Source organism: Nuphar pumila, chromosome 8, assembly GCF_984573655.1.
Source record: "Nuphar pumila chromosome 8, dmNupPumi1.hap1.1, whole genome shotgun sequence".
Lineage (NCBI taxonomy): Eukaryota > Viridiplantae > Streptophyta > Magnoliopsida > Nymphaeales > Nymphaeaceae > Nuphar > Nuphar pumila.
Window position 1 is genome coordinate 90719630 of NC_143256.1, and position 16637 is coordinate 90736266.

Sequence of the window (16637 nt, forward strand, 5' to 3'; positions counted from 1 at the left end):
TTAGGAAGATATCGTCTAATGAATTGTATTTGAAACAGTGCATATACATAGTTTAGAGATGGATGGCGATAAACAGGCAACACCACAATCCAACACCAGGCTGCTATTATATAAACCTATATTTTCTTTCTTTGCAACACCTACGTTATAAACCTGTAACGACTTTGTTGCTAGTTCACATGGATTTTGTTTAGCATCATGTGGCCCTGTCCAAATGTTTTCTCAAAGGCCCACTTAGTTCTCCAAAGAAGGTAATACAGATCATTTGGTTACATGATAGAATGCTCGATCCTCTCTTCCAAACAGTCACACCCTATTTTATACATTCACGGATCGGATTTTCTCTCGAGGTGGCACCCGAAGCCAAGCCTTCATCATGTCGTATGTAGTGAAGCCAATTGCAACTGATGGAACCACCTGCAAAGTTAATCCTCCATTAGATGCTAATCATCTGAATATGCAGGTGACTGCAGGAGGTGACACTGGATCCTTATTTACTCAAACATCGCAGAAAATTTCAGGTTTGAATTCTACTATAATCAGTTGCTGAGGGTAAATTAACTTGGGGGGTGGTTTGTGGAAGCAAAAAGCTTTACACTACCTTGACATAGTTTATGCTCAGGCCAGCAAATAATTGTTTCCACCCTTGCTTGTGAATAATAGTTGTTAGCCCCTCCATTGTGCTTCTAAAGCCAGGATTTCTAGGTTCGGATGATGATGGCAGCATCTGGACCTGATAGCAGTTCCCAAATCAGGTCAACATGGTGAACAGAGGAGGCATAGCGTGGAAAAATGTGAGACAACATGAGGAGTCTTACTTGCATCTGTCTGCGAACCACATCCAAAGGGTATGTGAAAGTTTGCCCCAGTAGGCCAGCTAGAGCTCCACATGAGAGACGCATGGTCACAGACTTCTGATATTCATCAGGAACATGGCGCTTGAGCTCCTCATATACGTAAAATTTCAGGCCAGCATAAGGGAGGATCCCTATCAGCGTTGGACCTGCAGAAATGAAGACAGTATGTATGCAGCTAGATATTAGAGGAGCTAATGCATGAGTATTGGCTGAATAATATATAAGCAATAACTACAAAACTTCAAGTTAGATTTTCAACACAGAGCAGTAATTGCAGATCACACAGTGCAAACAAAAAGGTTACAAAACATGACTAATAGTCTAATACCAGTCGCGGCGAGACTTCAAATCAGTGTTATAAAAAATGCACCTTGAAGCGCAAAAGGTGTGCCTCGCCTTGAAGCGCGGCCCTCTGTGCCTCAAGGCGCAAGCTTGAGGCGCGAAAAAAAAAATTTACAACAAGATTTCTGAGACATGATCAACAAGATTTTTGTAGGTTAATCTCATATATTTTTCAGTTATTTCAGATATGTAATCAGTTTTTTAGTATATTACTGTATTTTAACTTTTGTTGGTTAATCTTGTATATTTTTCAGTTATTTCAGCTATGTAATTAGTTTCTTAATATATTTTAACTTTTGTTGGTTAATCTCATATATTTTCCAGTTATGTAATCAGTTTTTTAGTTACTTTTATATGTTAATCTCATATTTTTTAGAATAATCTCATATATTTTAACTTTTATAGGTTAATCTCATATATTTTTCAGTTATTTCAGTTATGTAATCAGTTTCTTAGTATATTTTAACTTTTGTTGGTTAATCTCATATATTTTTCAGTTATGTAATCAGGTTTTAGTTACTTTTATATGTTAATCTCATATTTTTTAGAATAATCTCATATATTTTTACTTTTGTAGGTTAATCTCATATATTTTCCAGTTATTTCAGTTATGTAATCAGTTTCCTAGTATATTTTAACTTTGGTATGTAATCAGTTTTTTAGTTACTTTTATATGTTAATCTCATATTTTTTAGAATAATCTCATATATTTTAACTTTTGTTGGTTAATCTCATATATTTTCCAGTTATGTAACATGTTTCTGAAAAGACACCATTCACGACTGGATCTGGATCTCAGGATCCAGACCCAACTTATCTTGTTTATTAACACATGCTCATTAATGGCATGTTGTAATATTTGTATAACATGTAATGGGTATTTTCGTACCCTAATCACTGTACAGAAGTCTACTTAATGAGAAGCAAAACACGCAGACCTGGGTTGGGTTTTCTCTGCAGCTCCGATCTCGACATCCTATTGATAGGTGGGTTAGTTATGAGAATTTTACAATGGATTTCCAACTCTTCTTAGCCTCTTTGGGCAAGGAGGATCAACCCACAACATTTTATCAAGCAATAAATTCTAGGAGATGGATTGAAGCTATGAACGAAGAAATGGAGGCCCTTCATGAATGTGGGACTTGGGATATTGTTCCCAGACCCCACAATCGAAATGTGGTTGGATCGAAGTGGGTGTATAAGATAAAGTATAAGCCGGATGGGACTATCGAACGATACAAGGCTAGGCTGGTTGCTAAAGGCTTCACACAGGAGCAAGGACAAGATTATGATGAGACTTTCAGTCCGATCGTAAAAATGGGCACTATCCGCATCATACTATCATTGGTTGTTGAATACCAATGGACTCTCAGTCAACTGGATGTGAAAAATGCGTTTCTACATGGAACTCTAAAGGAGGAAGTATACATGGAGCAACCTACTGGGTATGCAGAAGAAAACTCTAAAGAATACGTGTGCAAGTTAAAGAGAGCTATATATGGTCTGAAGCAAGCATCTCGATCTTTGTTTGACAGTTTTTCGCTTGAAGTAGAAAAATATGGCTTTATTCGGTCTCTTCTCGACCATTCTCTTTTCACATTCAAATGCAAAGATGTAGTTACCCTGTTATTGATATATGTTGATGACATTATCATTACAGGTAACTCTAATGAACATATTGAACAGGTTAAAGAACTTCTGAATCATAGATTCAAGATGAAGGATCTTGGTAAACTGCGATACTTTCTTGGAGTAGAAGTTGACAGGACTGCTGAAGGCATGACACTCACTCAACATAAGTATACCGTTGATGTTCTTAGCAAGGCCGGTATGAGTGATTGCAAGCCTATAAGCACACCCAGTGTACTTCATCAGAAACTCAGTTCCCAAGATGGAGATCTGTATGACGACCCTACAAGATATCGCAGGATAGTAGGAATGCTTCAGTATCTTACCTTCACTCGACCTGACATTGTTTATTCTGTCAATCAGGTATCTCAGTTTATGCATGAACCCCACATATTGGGCATATGGAAGTTGTTAAACACATTCTTCGATATTTGAAGGGAACTATTGGAGATGGTCTTCAATACAGAAAGAGTATGCATGGCCATCACATGCATGAGCTTCTTACTTACACAGATGCAAATTGGGCAGGAGATCCAGATGAGCGTAGATCAGTTTCAGGATACTGTATTTTTATTGGCCTAAATCTTGTCTCCTGGAGCGGTAAGAAGCAAAAAGCCATAGCGAGGTCGAGCACAGAAGCAGAGTATAGATCAATGGCAGCAGCTACAGCTGAAGTAACATGGATCAGACATCTGTTGACAGAAGTAGGAGAATCGATTTTCAAAAGCGTTCTCTTGTGTGACAATCAAAGTGCTATCAACATGTCATTCAATCCCATCTACCACAGTCGTGACAAACATATTGAAATTGATCAACATTTTGTAAGACAGAAGGTCGAAGAAAAGGAAATTGAACCAGAATATGTTCGGACTGCTGATCAAGTTGCTGACTTGTTTACAAAAGGACTTATCAAGGACAGATTTTGGATGTTAAAAGACAAGTTGTTCATGGTTCAAAACCATGTACACCTTGAGGGGGGGTGAAAAGACACCATTCACGACTGGATCTGGACCTCAGGATCCAGACCCAACTTATCTTGTTTATTAACACATACTCATTAATGGCATGTTGTAATATTTGTATAACATGTAATGGGTAATTTCGTACCCTAATCACTGTACAGAAGTCTACTTAATGAGAAGCAAAACACGCAGACCTAGGTTGGGTTTTCTCTGCAGCCCTCAGGGCCTCTCTCTCTCTCCTCGTTCGTTGCTTTCTCACAGTTTCTTAGTATATTTTATCTTTTGTTGGTTAATCTCATATATTTTTCAGTTATGTAATCATCTTTTTAGTTACTTTTATATGTTAATCTCATATTTTTTAGAATAATCTCATATATTTTAACTTTTGTAGGTTAAAATCTCATATATTTTCCAGTTATTTCAGTTATGTAATCAGTTTCTTAGTATATTTTAACTTTTCTTGGTTAATCGCATATATTTTTCAGTTATGTAATCAGTTTTTTAGTTACTTTTATATGTTAATCTCATATTTTTTAGAATAATCTCATATATTTTAACTTTTGTTGGTTAATCTCATATATTTTTCAGTTATGTAATCGGTTTCTTAGTATATTTTATCTTTTGTTGGTTAATCTCATATATTTTTCAGTTATGTAATCATTTTTTTAGTTACTTTTATATGTTAATCTCATATTTTTTAGAATAATCTCATATATTTTAACTTTTGTAGGTTAATAGCATATATTTTTCAGTTATTTCAGTTATGTAATCAGTTTCTTAGTATATTTTAACTTTTTTTTGTTAATCTCATTCCAATTATCTAATCAGTTTTTAGTTACTTTTATATGTTAATCTCATATTTTTTTAGTACTTATTTAAGATTTTCTATTTCTTATTGGTTGTTATTTCATCAATAAAGCATTTCTTTATTTATTTATATTTTTAGATATTTTTTATAATTTTTTAAAAGTTTTCAAAAAAATATTTGAGGCTTACGCTTTACGCCTCGCCTCGGTTTTTTGTGGAGTGCCTCGCTACGCCTCAACGCTTTTCACAACATTGCTTCAAATATATAAGAAAATATAAAAGAAAAAAGTGGTAATGTTGCAGAATTGTAAAGAAAATGCAGAAAAGTTTTCAAAAGATAAAACAAAGAAAAATATGACAAAAATCATATTTCAAATATACTAAGAGGAAAGCGACAATGAAAATACCATGGTAATATCAAAATATAAGGTCATGATAGTTTGGAGACAACATTGTGATGGTTTTGAGAATTTTGTGATAAAGTAGAAAAACAATACTAACATGGCCCTTGAAAATTTCAGACAGAACTAGCGTATCACTTGATCTTCATTGGAATGCTTGAAAAATTAAGATATGAAAACAATGTAAACAAATACCACAATCTTAGCAATAACACTCATACAGCAAACAGTGCCAGCAGTCCCCAACATAGCAATAGAAATTAGAAAGATTCCATAGAATCTATTAAAATGTACCTCCCAAAAATGTCTCTTGTAAGTATAAATATATATACTTATATACATAGAGATACATATACATATATATATATATATATTATATGTATATGTATCTATATATATATATATATATATATATTTTTTACTTTATTTTACCCGAAAAGGGTATTCTTGTAATTTCCTTTCTTGTGCATATTCTATTTGGAATATGTTGTAATTTTTCATCTTTTTTTTTCTGTATTTCTTTTTTAGTTTTTATTATTTTTGCTTTTTCATAAAAGGTGCATTGGGGGTCCCCCAATAGAGTCATTGGGGGCTCCCCAACGACTCCTTTGGGAGCCCCTTTGCACCTCCTTGTATAAATAGGGGTGTTCCCCCTTTGTTTTTCCTAAGCTTGAGAGTCTCAAGCATTTGCATCTTTTATGAAATACATGCATTATTGCATGTTTGCTATTATTACGCTTTTTGCGTATTTTGTTCAAGTGTTGTGAGAGTGTCTTTGTACACTTCTTTTATAAAGTATTTATGTTTGTATGCGTATTGTTTATTCATAGACATTTTCACATGGTATCAGAGCTCGGTTGGTGATCGAAGATCGTGGGATTCCTTTTTTTTCGAGTGCCTCGAAAAGCGTGCCTTCATTTTTTGGAGGTTGAAGTGGTGCATCTTGCGTCTCAAATATTTTAGAAGGATCTTGCGCAAGCTAGAGTTTGAAATATTGTGTTGGTACGCCCTTTCTCCCTTCCTCTTTACTTCATAATGGGCGAAAAAGAGTCTCATTTTACTGTTGGTTTCAAATTAAATGGGTCCAACTATCATGTTTGGGCCGGAAACATGGAGGCTCACATAAAAGGGAAGGGGCTATGGGGTTATGTGCAAGGCACAATTCCGGAACCGGAACCCAAAATAACGAAGGTAAACGGAAGTGAAATCAAGATTCTTGAAGGAGAAGAAAGGATCAAAGCTCTTGAAGATTATTCTAAGAAGCACGATGAGTGAGAAATGAAGAATTTCAAGGTTCTTTCTTGGTTCTTTTCATCCGTTGAAACTAAGATTAATGCCAACATTATTAAGTTCAAAAAGGCATCTGAAGCTTGGCATTATCTTGAGAAAATGTATACATCAAGGGATCTATCCCACAAGTACTATCTTCAAAAGAAGGCGCTCTCCCTTTCTCAAGGTGAAATGACTATTAGGGAGTATTATGCCGATCTTTCCTCCATTTGGGATGAACTTGCCATGCTTGAACCAAAATGGAGTGGAGAGGCAATCGAACTCCGTCACAAGCAACTTGAAGAAGATCGGTTCTTCAATTTTTTGAATGGGCTAAGGCCCGAATTTGAGCAAATAAGGTCATCTCTTTTATCCTCATTTACTCATCCCTCTCTTGAAGATGTACTCACCAAATTAAGTGGTGAGGAGACTCGTATGAGTTTATGTAAACAAGGATCAAATGTTCTTGTGGTTCCTTGTAATTATGAAGAAAACAATGAGGTCAATGCCGTATCAAGACCCGGAAACAATGTAAGAACCTATCGTCCTCCTCATTTTAAACCACAAAGTCAAGGTGAAAATGGTGGGCAAAGAGGAAAAGGGGACTATAGTAAAATTGTTTGTCATTTCTGTAAAGAACCGGGGCATATTAAACCCATATGTCCCAAATGGAAAAAGCTTCTCGCAATGACTACCACCGGTGCACCACAAAAGGAGGAGGCATCATCAAGTGGGTCACTCTCTTTAAATCAAATAGTGGAAGCCCTTCAACCCCTCCTCAAGGGAGCTACCTCAGGTGTCGCTGTGTCTACCACTTCTTCTCCAGGTAAAGTCTCTTGGCTTTTGGACTCCGGTGCATCTTTTCATATGTCCCCAAACATGTTTTCGCTTTCCGATTATTCAAAAAATGTTTCTCCATCTTTTGTTTCCACTGCGGATGGAACTTCTCTTGAAATTAAAGGAATAGGTAATTTTGAAACTCAAAATTTTTTTATTCCAAAAATTAGATTTATACCTAAACTAAACTTAAACCTTCTCTTTGTTTCTCAACTCTCGGACCATGGTTGCGATATTAAATTCTCTTATGATAAATGTTTAATACAGGATCGTCGGTCCGGGAAATTGATTGGGGAAGGCTTTAGAAAAGGAGACTTATACTATATGGAATCTCTTCAAGTTTCAAAATTTTTTTTGTAATGTTGCCCGAAACAAAGATATAAATGTGTGGTACAAAAGACTTGGTCATCCTGATATCACCAAGTTGTCTTATTTACATTTTGCAAAAGACCTATGTAAAAGTTTTTTTTTTTTTAATGATTGTATTCTCGGAAAAATGCAAAGTTTACCTTTTGGGCAAAGAATTATGTTCTCTTCTAAAACTTTCGAAATTGTTCATTCAGATGTTTGGGGACCCGCACCTGTTGCTTCAAAAGGAAGCTTTTCTTATTATGTCATTTTTGTGGATGATTTTTCCAGATATTCGTGGATCTATTTTCTTAAATTCAAACATAAAGTTTTTTCATGTTTTAAAACTTTCAATTCAATGATCAAGAATCAATTCAACAGCAACATAAAGATATTTAGAAGTGATTCTGGAGGAGAATATCTCTCCAATCAATTTAAAGTATACCTTGAGGATCACGGAATTATTCACCAAAGGTCTTGTCCCAAAACTCCTCAACAGAATAGGTTGGCCGAAAGAAAACATAGGCACATCATTGAGACCACTAGGACCCTTCTTATTTCCCAAAATATTCCTAAAAATTTTTGGGCAGAAGCAGCTCTTGCCTCTGTTTATCTGATAAATCGCTTACCATCTAGGATATTAGGAAAAATATCCCCTTTTGAGATATTATATAAGCTTGAACCTGATTATAATAGGTTACGAGTTTTTGGGTGTAAGTGTTTTATACTTACGGATAAGAATGACAAGCTTTCTCCCAAGGCTATCCCTTGCGCCTTTCTTGGGTATTCTGAAACTCAAAAGGGGTTTCGTTGTTATGATCTTCGAGATGATAAGTTATATGTTTCTAGAAATATAACGTTTTTAGAAAATGAAAGTGGTTTTGAAAAAAAAAGTTTCTCAACAAGAAAATTTTGATTATTCCTTCCTGTTTGACTTATTGTCTAGTAATGATGATATATCTAGTGATGATGATGTATCATCAAATCATGATGAAGAAAATGATGGTGATGTGGGTGAACATAACTCACATAATGAACAAGAAAGTAGAATTTCAAGTGATCCAATAACCTACTCTCGTAGAAACCAAGACACCTTTAGAAGTGCTATTGACCAATATAGTGAACTTGTTCCTACTCTAGATCACCGAAGATCTGAAAGGAATAGGAGACCTCCAACTCGTTTTGTCTCTTTTGATTCCTTCTCACCCCGATATAGGGCTTGTCTTAGTGTCATTCATTCTTATTTTGAACCAAGGAATTTTGAAGCTAAAAAATGTATAGAATGGCAGGAAGCCATGCAAAATGAACTTAATGCTCTTAAAAAGGCTGAAACTTGGGATTTCCAAACTCTACCTATAGGAAAGAAAACTATAGGTTGTCGATGGGTTTTTAAGGTTAAAACTAAGTGCGACGGATCTTTAGAAAGGTATAAGGCTCGCCTAGTCGCAAAAGGGTATGGACAAGAATATGGAATTGATTATGAAGAAACTTTGGATCTTGTAGCCCGAATGGTTACAGTTAGATGTCTTATTACTATTGCATCCATTAAAAATTGGAACATTTTTCAAATGGATGTGAAAAATGTTTTTTTAAATGGTGATCTTAACGAAGAAGTATATATGGAAGCCCCACCAGGCATGAAGATTCCTAAAGATAAAGTTCTTCGTCTTTGAAAGGCCCTCTATGGTTTGAAACAGGCCTCCAAAGCCTGGTATGACCGGTTTACCAGCGTTATGTTGGAAAATGTTTTTCCTCATGTTATACTGACACTGCTTTATTTACTAGAAAATCTAATGCAGGGATTGTGATACTTTTGCTCTATGTTGATGACATGCTAATCACAGGTGATGATGTTCAATGAGTCAAGGGTATTAAGTTCGTCTTGACTTCAAAATTTGAGATGTCGGACTTGGGTTTTCTGACATATTTTCTTGGAATTGAGGTTGCTTATTCGCAACGTGGTTATTTCCTATCTCAGTCTAAACTTGCTTGTGAGATTATTGACAGATCAGGAATTTCTGATGACAAAGTATGCGAAACTCCTGAAGTTGTGGGATCAAAAATGAAGATCGACGGCGGTGTTCCTCTAACTGATCCTACTCCTTACAGGCAGTTGGTAGGTTCTTTAATGGACCTTTGCATTAGTCGACCCAATTTGTCACATGCTATACACATTGCTAGTCAGTTCCAGCATGCTCCTACAACCATTCATATGAGTGTTGTCCTTCGCATCATCAGATATTTGAAAGGGACAATAAAAAAGGGAGTATTTCTATCTTCTTCTGAATTAAAATTACTTGCTTATACTGACTCTGATTGGGGAGGTGACCCTAGTAACTGTCACTCCACCACTGGTTTCTGTGTTTTCTTAGGTGAGTCCTTGATCTCATGGCGATGTAAAAAGCAACAGAAGATCTCTCTGTCATCCACTGAAGCCGAATATAGAGCCATGGCATCTACCACCATGGAAATTGTATGGATTTGACGCCTTTTGGAAGATATGGGAGTGTTTATCAGAGAACCAACAAAGTTGTGCTGTGACAACAAAAGTGCAATTTATATTGCCAAGAATCACACCTTTCACGAGCGAACAAAGCATATAGAGATGGACTGTCATTATGTCAGAGAAGAATACTTGAAGAAGGTTATTGATCTACCATACGTGACGTCTGAATATCAACTTGCATACTTCTTCACAAAAGCTCTATGTTCGCCCAGATTTCATTTCCTTCTTGACAAACTTGCGATTATCGCACCGTAAGTTTGAGGGGGGTGTTAAAATGTACCTCCCAAAAATGTCTGTTATAAGTATAAATATATATACTTATATACATAGAGATACATATACATACATATATATATATATATATATATGTATATGTATCTCTATATATATATATAAATATATATATTTATATATTTTACTTTATTTTACTCGAAAAGGGTATTCTTGTAATTTCCTTTCTTGCACATATTCCATTTGGAATATGTTGTAATTTTTCATCTTTTTTTTCTGTATTTATTTTTTATTTTTTATTCTTTTTGCTTTTTCATAAAAGGTGCATTGGGGGTCCCCCAATAGAGTCGTTGGGGGGGCCCCAACGGTCATAAATGTGACCGTTGGGGGCTCCCCAACGACTCCTTTGGGAGCCCCTTTGCACCTTCTCCTTCTTGTATAAATAGGGGTGTTCCCCCTTTGTTTTTCCTAAGCTTGAGAGTCTCAAGCATTTGCATCTTTTATGAAATACATGCATTATTGCATGTTTGCTATTATTACGCTTTTTGCGTATTTTGTTCAAGTGTTGTGAGAGTGTCTTCGTACACTTCTTTTATAAAGTATTTATGCTTGTATGTGTATTGTCTATTCATAGACATTTTCACAGAATCATCATCAGAATCAGTCCATCTGCTGATCTCTGTCAGACCAAGGGTGTTTATTGAACGCCATCATCGGATGCAATACTGGATATATGTAGGTTTTAGAATTTAGGGATTGACTCCTGAATTATATACACTTTATATGTGCTTGCCATGCAATGCCTGTTAAAAAAGAATCAGCAGCGTCAAAAGATGGGATATTGGAGATATGTAGACCATGTGAGGTTCCTCTTCTGAACCACACATTTCATAGCTCTGATTGGCAATTCCTGTTAAGAAAACATTGTTGTTGACACTTCCAAGGTCTTTCAGGCTGCTAAGGAAATAGATGAAGTTTACTAAATGAGCCATTTGACATTTCACAGCGGTAGTGCTATCTTAGGCATCTCTTGTGAAAGGTTAAGATTTAATCCAGATGGATGGATTAAGCATGAAAAGGACTAAAATGAAAAATACACTAGCCAGTCAAAAAAGTGCTATTTATTCAATGTGGGAAGTTATCCTAACCATCATAGTTATTTCAAGTTTCATTTCAGCAGATTGTCACTTAAATTCCAAATGGACTTGTAGACAAAGTGCAGCCCATTTCTTTAATATGGAATGAAAAGAAAGACTCCTCTGAGAAGATTGATTGACACATGAAGATTAGTGATTGTAAACACCCCAAATTTTCACCCTCAACCAGTGTTTACATTTCATGTGTCACTGCATATCATTGCATGCATTCGACATATCATTTCATTGCATTGCATGTCATTGCATCTCATCATCGAGATCCAGTACTCTTGTTTTCAAAATCTTTTAATCCAGATTCGATTTTAAAACTTGTCTTTCAAGATCAAATTTCATAAACCTGGGTTTTTTGCATCGATATTTTCCATTTATTAACCCCTAGGGTCTTATTTTCTTCAAAAAAATAATCTGAATTAATTTTAAACTCAATTTCAACTGATTTCAATTCTCAGATGAGACCCATTTAGGTGGTGTCGCTTCTGAATTCTTTTATTTATCAAAAATCTCAAAATTTAGAGTCCTAGTTGGATCAGGACTCTATCTTTCTATATTTTTGAATCTTTTCAAAACTCCATGCTGATTTTAAACCAGTTGTGGTCATATCCTTGCACATTTCTGTCATTTTTGTCAAAATCTTAGAGTCCTAGTTGAATGAGGACTCTTTTTCCAGAGTCCTAGTCGGATCAGAACTCTACCTTTTACTACACTTTTTACCTGTTTTTGAGAAAACCTATCAAAATCTTTCGTTTTGGCCGAAATCCCAGAGTCCTAGTTGGAGTAGGACTCTTTTTCAAGAATCTCAGTCGGATTAGGACTCTTCTTTAGAGTTTCAGTCGGATTAGGAATCTATCTTTCGTTGTTATTTTTACTTGTTTTCAACCAAATCTTTCAAAATCTTTCGAAATGAGTTAAAAACTCAGAGTTATAGTTGAACCAGGACTCTATTAAGAGAGTCCCAGTTGGATCAGGACTCTGACCCTGATTTCAATTTTAAGAGAATCTTTCAAAAATCTTTCTATCTATCAAAATTATTAATACCTTTATTATGAAATTTCAAAATTCTGGGATTTTATCTCGAATCCTGATCGAATCAGGACTCTATCCAAAGTCTATTTTCTCACTTCATTTTCACTGGTTTTCAAAAGCTTTGTTCAAATCTCACCATTTACTTCTTAGAAAACCAAAAAATTTCAGAGTTCTAGTCGAATTAAGACTCCTCTTCAGAATCCTAATCAGATCAGGACTCTGAACCGGACTTCAATTTTATCTTGTTTTCACTTGTTTTTCAAAATTCTCTTATTTGTTTTCTCATAAAATCCAAAATTTTGAGAGTCCTAGTTCAATTAGAACTCTGTCCCAAGAGTCCCAATTGGATCAGAACTCTACTTTGACTTCACTGTTTGTCATTATTTTCACTGTTTTCGCAAGTTCTTTCATCTATTTTTCAGAAAATACTAAAAAAATCTAGAGTTTTAGTCCAATCAGGACTCTGTCCCAGAGTCCTAATCGAGTTAGGAGTCTATCCTGAAGTTTGTTTTCACTTCTATTTTCATTCTTTTCTATCTGTTTTTCAAAAATTAGGTCATTTTGTAGAGTCCCGGTTGATTCAGGACTCTATCCTGGTTGATTCAGGACTCTATTTCAAAATTCTGATTGAGTTAGGACTCTAACCCTGACTTTATTTTCTGATTTATTTTACCAGTTTTGATAAAATCTTTCAAAAACTCCTTCATTTGGCTTTTAAAATCTAAAACCTCAGAGTCCTAATTGGTTCAGGACTCTGGTCCAGAATTTCAGTTCGTTTAGAACTCTGTTTTCAAAACCTTTGAATTTCACCTGTTGATTTTAACCCCTTTTCAAAGTCATTTTCAGTCTTTGTTTCAAGTTTTTCAAAACTTCGAGGTGGGGCCCACTCAATTGGTGCCATATCTAGAGGAGTTCTGACCCCGTCAGAACTCTGTGCCATTTCGAAACTTTCAATTTCAAGTGTTACTTTGAATGTCTTTTGAGAAAACCTCTTATTTTCAAGTTTTAAAATCGCTTTTTGAAAAACCAAATGGGGCCCACTCTAGGTGGCGCCACATTTGCAAAAGTCAGGGTTAGACTAGGGTTAGTCCATGTCCTAATTAGGTTATGGGTCTAGGTGAGTCGAGATTTAATTTTAAAAACCCTTATTTTTACTTTAGTCTTTGATTTTAAAGTTTTAAAAATTAGGTTTTCTGAAAAACCCAAGTGGCGCCACACTTGGAGTCTCTCTAGGTTGGTTAGCTTAGTTAGGTCAAGCTAGATAGAGTCCAACTAGGTTAGGTCTCTCCAAAAAAAGTCGCTCCCCATTAATGGTTTTGGATAGGTTTTAAAAAGGGCAAATTTGGAATTTAGGAAAATCTTAAACTAAACCTAATTTTTTCTATTTAAAGGACCATAAGGGGGGGTCGACCCCTAAGGCTTCTCTTTGGTGAATCTTGGAGTTTCTTTCTCCTCTCCAGCCCTTTCTCCTTCCTCCATTGCAGCTGCAACCTCAAGGTAAGGTTTTCATAAACTTTTTTATGCTTTATTTAATATTTTTTCATGTTTTAACATGGATTTCACCATTGGCCCCTCTTTCATGGTTTTAACCATGGATTCTCATTCAAGAACCCCAAGGTCGACCCAAGAAGATGATCTAACCTTGTTTAGTGTTGTATTTCGAGATTCTAATCCATTAGAAACGTTTACATTATCGTTTTTCATGTTCTTAACCAACGAAACATGAGATTTACCAGTTAAATGGGTTAAATCCATACTTTCAAAGGGAAAATTAATTTCAGCCATGGATTCCCTGTTTTCTTTTTATTTTTTTATCATATTATGTTCATTGCATATGTTTCAGCATTAAAACAAGTTTTGTTTTGCTGTTTACGTATTTTTTATTGTTTTCCATTATTAAATCATGTTTTTTTTAGTATTTCTTAGATTTCCATGTGTTTTGATTCTAGAACTGTAGGAATCATGTTATTCCGCGTTTAAATATTTGTTAAAAATTGCTGAAAATTTTATGTGGTCCACTGATATGTTATTGAGTCTCTGTAAAAAAAATCATAGGTTTTGGGATTCGGGAACCCTGTCAGAAAAATAAAAGATCAAATCATGATTTCCAGGTGTTAAAATCACTATCGAAATTCATAGGTAACTTGCAAGTATGTTATTTCTCTCACCCGAAGTCTGATTTGTGATCCGTAAAGTGCAGTAGATTCATGTTAATGTCTATTATTTACTGTGATTTTCCTGTATTTTTATGTTATTGTTCATTGTTTTTCCTCTGTTAGAAAGTCAGACCCATGCTTTAAAACTCGTTATGATTTATTAAAACCCTAGTTCAAATCGGGGCGATCATAGATCATTAACCGTAGATTTGATTCATGATCTGTAAAAAGGAAAGTTTATTATTTAATGTCTATTATTCACTGCTGAAATCTCAGAAATTTTTGATGAATTCTGCTATTTTTCCATGTATTTGCAACCGGAAGTGCATGTTTTGATCAATTTTATATTCGTTAAATTCAAGTACAGATTGTCAGAACGATATCTCCCCAACCGGAGATGATTTTTCCGATCTGTAAAAGGGAGATTCTTTGTTTTTCTGTCTATTATGGCTCTGTAAAATTTTAGAGATTTCCATGGTGAATTGACCCCTGATTCCGGTCTGACACCATGACAAGCAAATGCCCGCGGGTAAAAATAGCATATTTTAGGGTTTTAATGCAATTTTCGAATTGAAATAACATCAAAAATATCTTTTTCTGATTCCAATCTAATTTTAGGGTGATAATAAGGGCAGGTACCGATTTTTATGAATTTTGGATATCATTTGATGCTTTGATGAGTTAAATTGCAAAACAGGGTACCCGTAGGATCCCGAAACACTGCCAAAATCATGATTTTTGTGATTTTTTTATTTTTTTTATATATAAGTTCATGTTTTTAGGGTTTGTTCATGTTTAGAATCATGCTAGGACACCTCATGTTCGATTTAGCTGCTATTTTATCTTTTTAAACCCTAAATCCCAAGTTTTTACCAAAATATTTTCTGAAAACCCTGATTTCAAGGCCGTAGTCTTGCTATCAGAGGTAATTTGGTCATTTGACCTCAATTTCGAAATCCCTAACTTGGGTTTTCTTATTTTCAATCATATCATATCATTTTATGTTTGATTTATTCTCATTTGAATTTCAAAATTTGTATTTTACAAAATATCTTTCTGAAAACCCTGATTTCAAGGCCATAGACTTGCTATAAGGAGCATTTTGGTCATTTTGACCCCAAATTCGAATTTCCAAAGTTTATTTTCATATTTCTAATTCAATTTCATCATTTATGTTTATATCAGGGAAGTATGAATTGGGTTTACATCTGAATAATATCCGATAATTTTCAATATTTTCGGATAAATCCAGATAAACCTACATTTTTGTGCTAACATGTTTTCTAGTTTTGCAGAATTATTCAAGTGGAAGACTTAGTTATTTTAGTTCTTTTTCTTTTATCTAATTCAATGTAACATCAGATGTAATAATTTGGAATAAGAGTTACATTTCTTGCATAGAACATGATGCATTGCATATAGTTTAATTTCTGCAAATTTCAATATCTGATATATGCCAATTCATGCATTTTTTTACAAATCCACCATGGTCTACACGAATGGCACGTGCACAAGCTCTTAGAAAGTTGACAAACTCGGTAGAATTCGTATTTTTTGTCATAGTTAGAATACGAATGAGACCCAGATTTGTGATCTTCGTATTAGCCACATTCAGCCTACACTCTTAGGCTAACTTCAAAATGCACTGCATAAAATACAAAAGGATTTTCTCAATTCTTCAAAACAATATCGTTCAAATCCATATTCATTTATTCAATTTACAAATTCCAATTCCAATTCCAATTCCAATTCCAATTCCAATTCAGAGAAATCGATTTTCTCAAAATTTTCTACGTCTTACTCAGAAATTGATTTTCTTAAAACTCTGAGCTTTCAAGTGGTATTTCAAATATTCCTCAAGTTTAAATCACGATTTTCCAAGTCATAATATCTTCAATTTCAAAGTCTGAATTCAGAGAAATCAAGTTTTTCTCAAAGTTAGTTGAAATTCCTCAGAAATCGAGTTTTACAAAACACTTGTATTTCTTCATAAATCGATTTTCTTTTCTTCAGAAATTCTCTCCCAATCATGATTCACGATTTTCAGAGTGTTATATTTTCCAAGATTTTTCCAAGTGTTTCAAATATTCAAAGCAAACATCATGTTTTCAA

The 16637-nt window shown here is 34.7% G+C and overlaps 1 protein-coding gene across 1 annotated transcript in view; it reads right to left on the bottom strand.

Annotated features, from left to right (window-relative positions):
• The window catches only part of LOC149830010 (mitochondrial carrier protein CoAc1-like), a 100214-nt gene continuing 83577 nt past the window's right edge, over positions 1 to 16637 (bottom strand). Inside the window, exons 5-7 of the mRNA XM_090016248.1 lie at positions 819 to 1003; positions 602 to 733; positions 1 to 417 (exon numbers count right to left, since the gene is read on the bottom strand). Coding sequence (XP_089872374.1) covers positions 319 to 417; positions 602 to 733; positions 819 to 1003 — 416 coding nt within the window. The 3' untranslated portion in view covers positions 1 to 318. The remainder of the gene's footprint in view (positions 418 to 601; positions 734 to 818; positions 1004 to 16637) is intronic.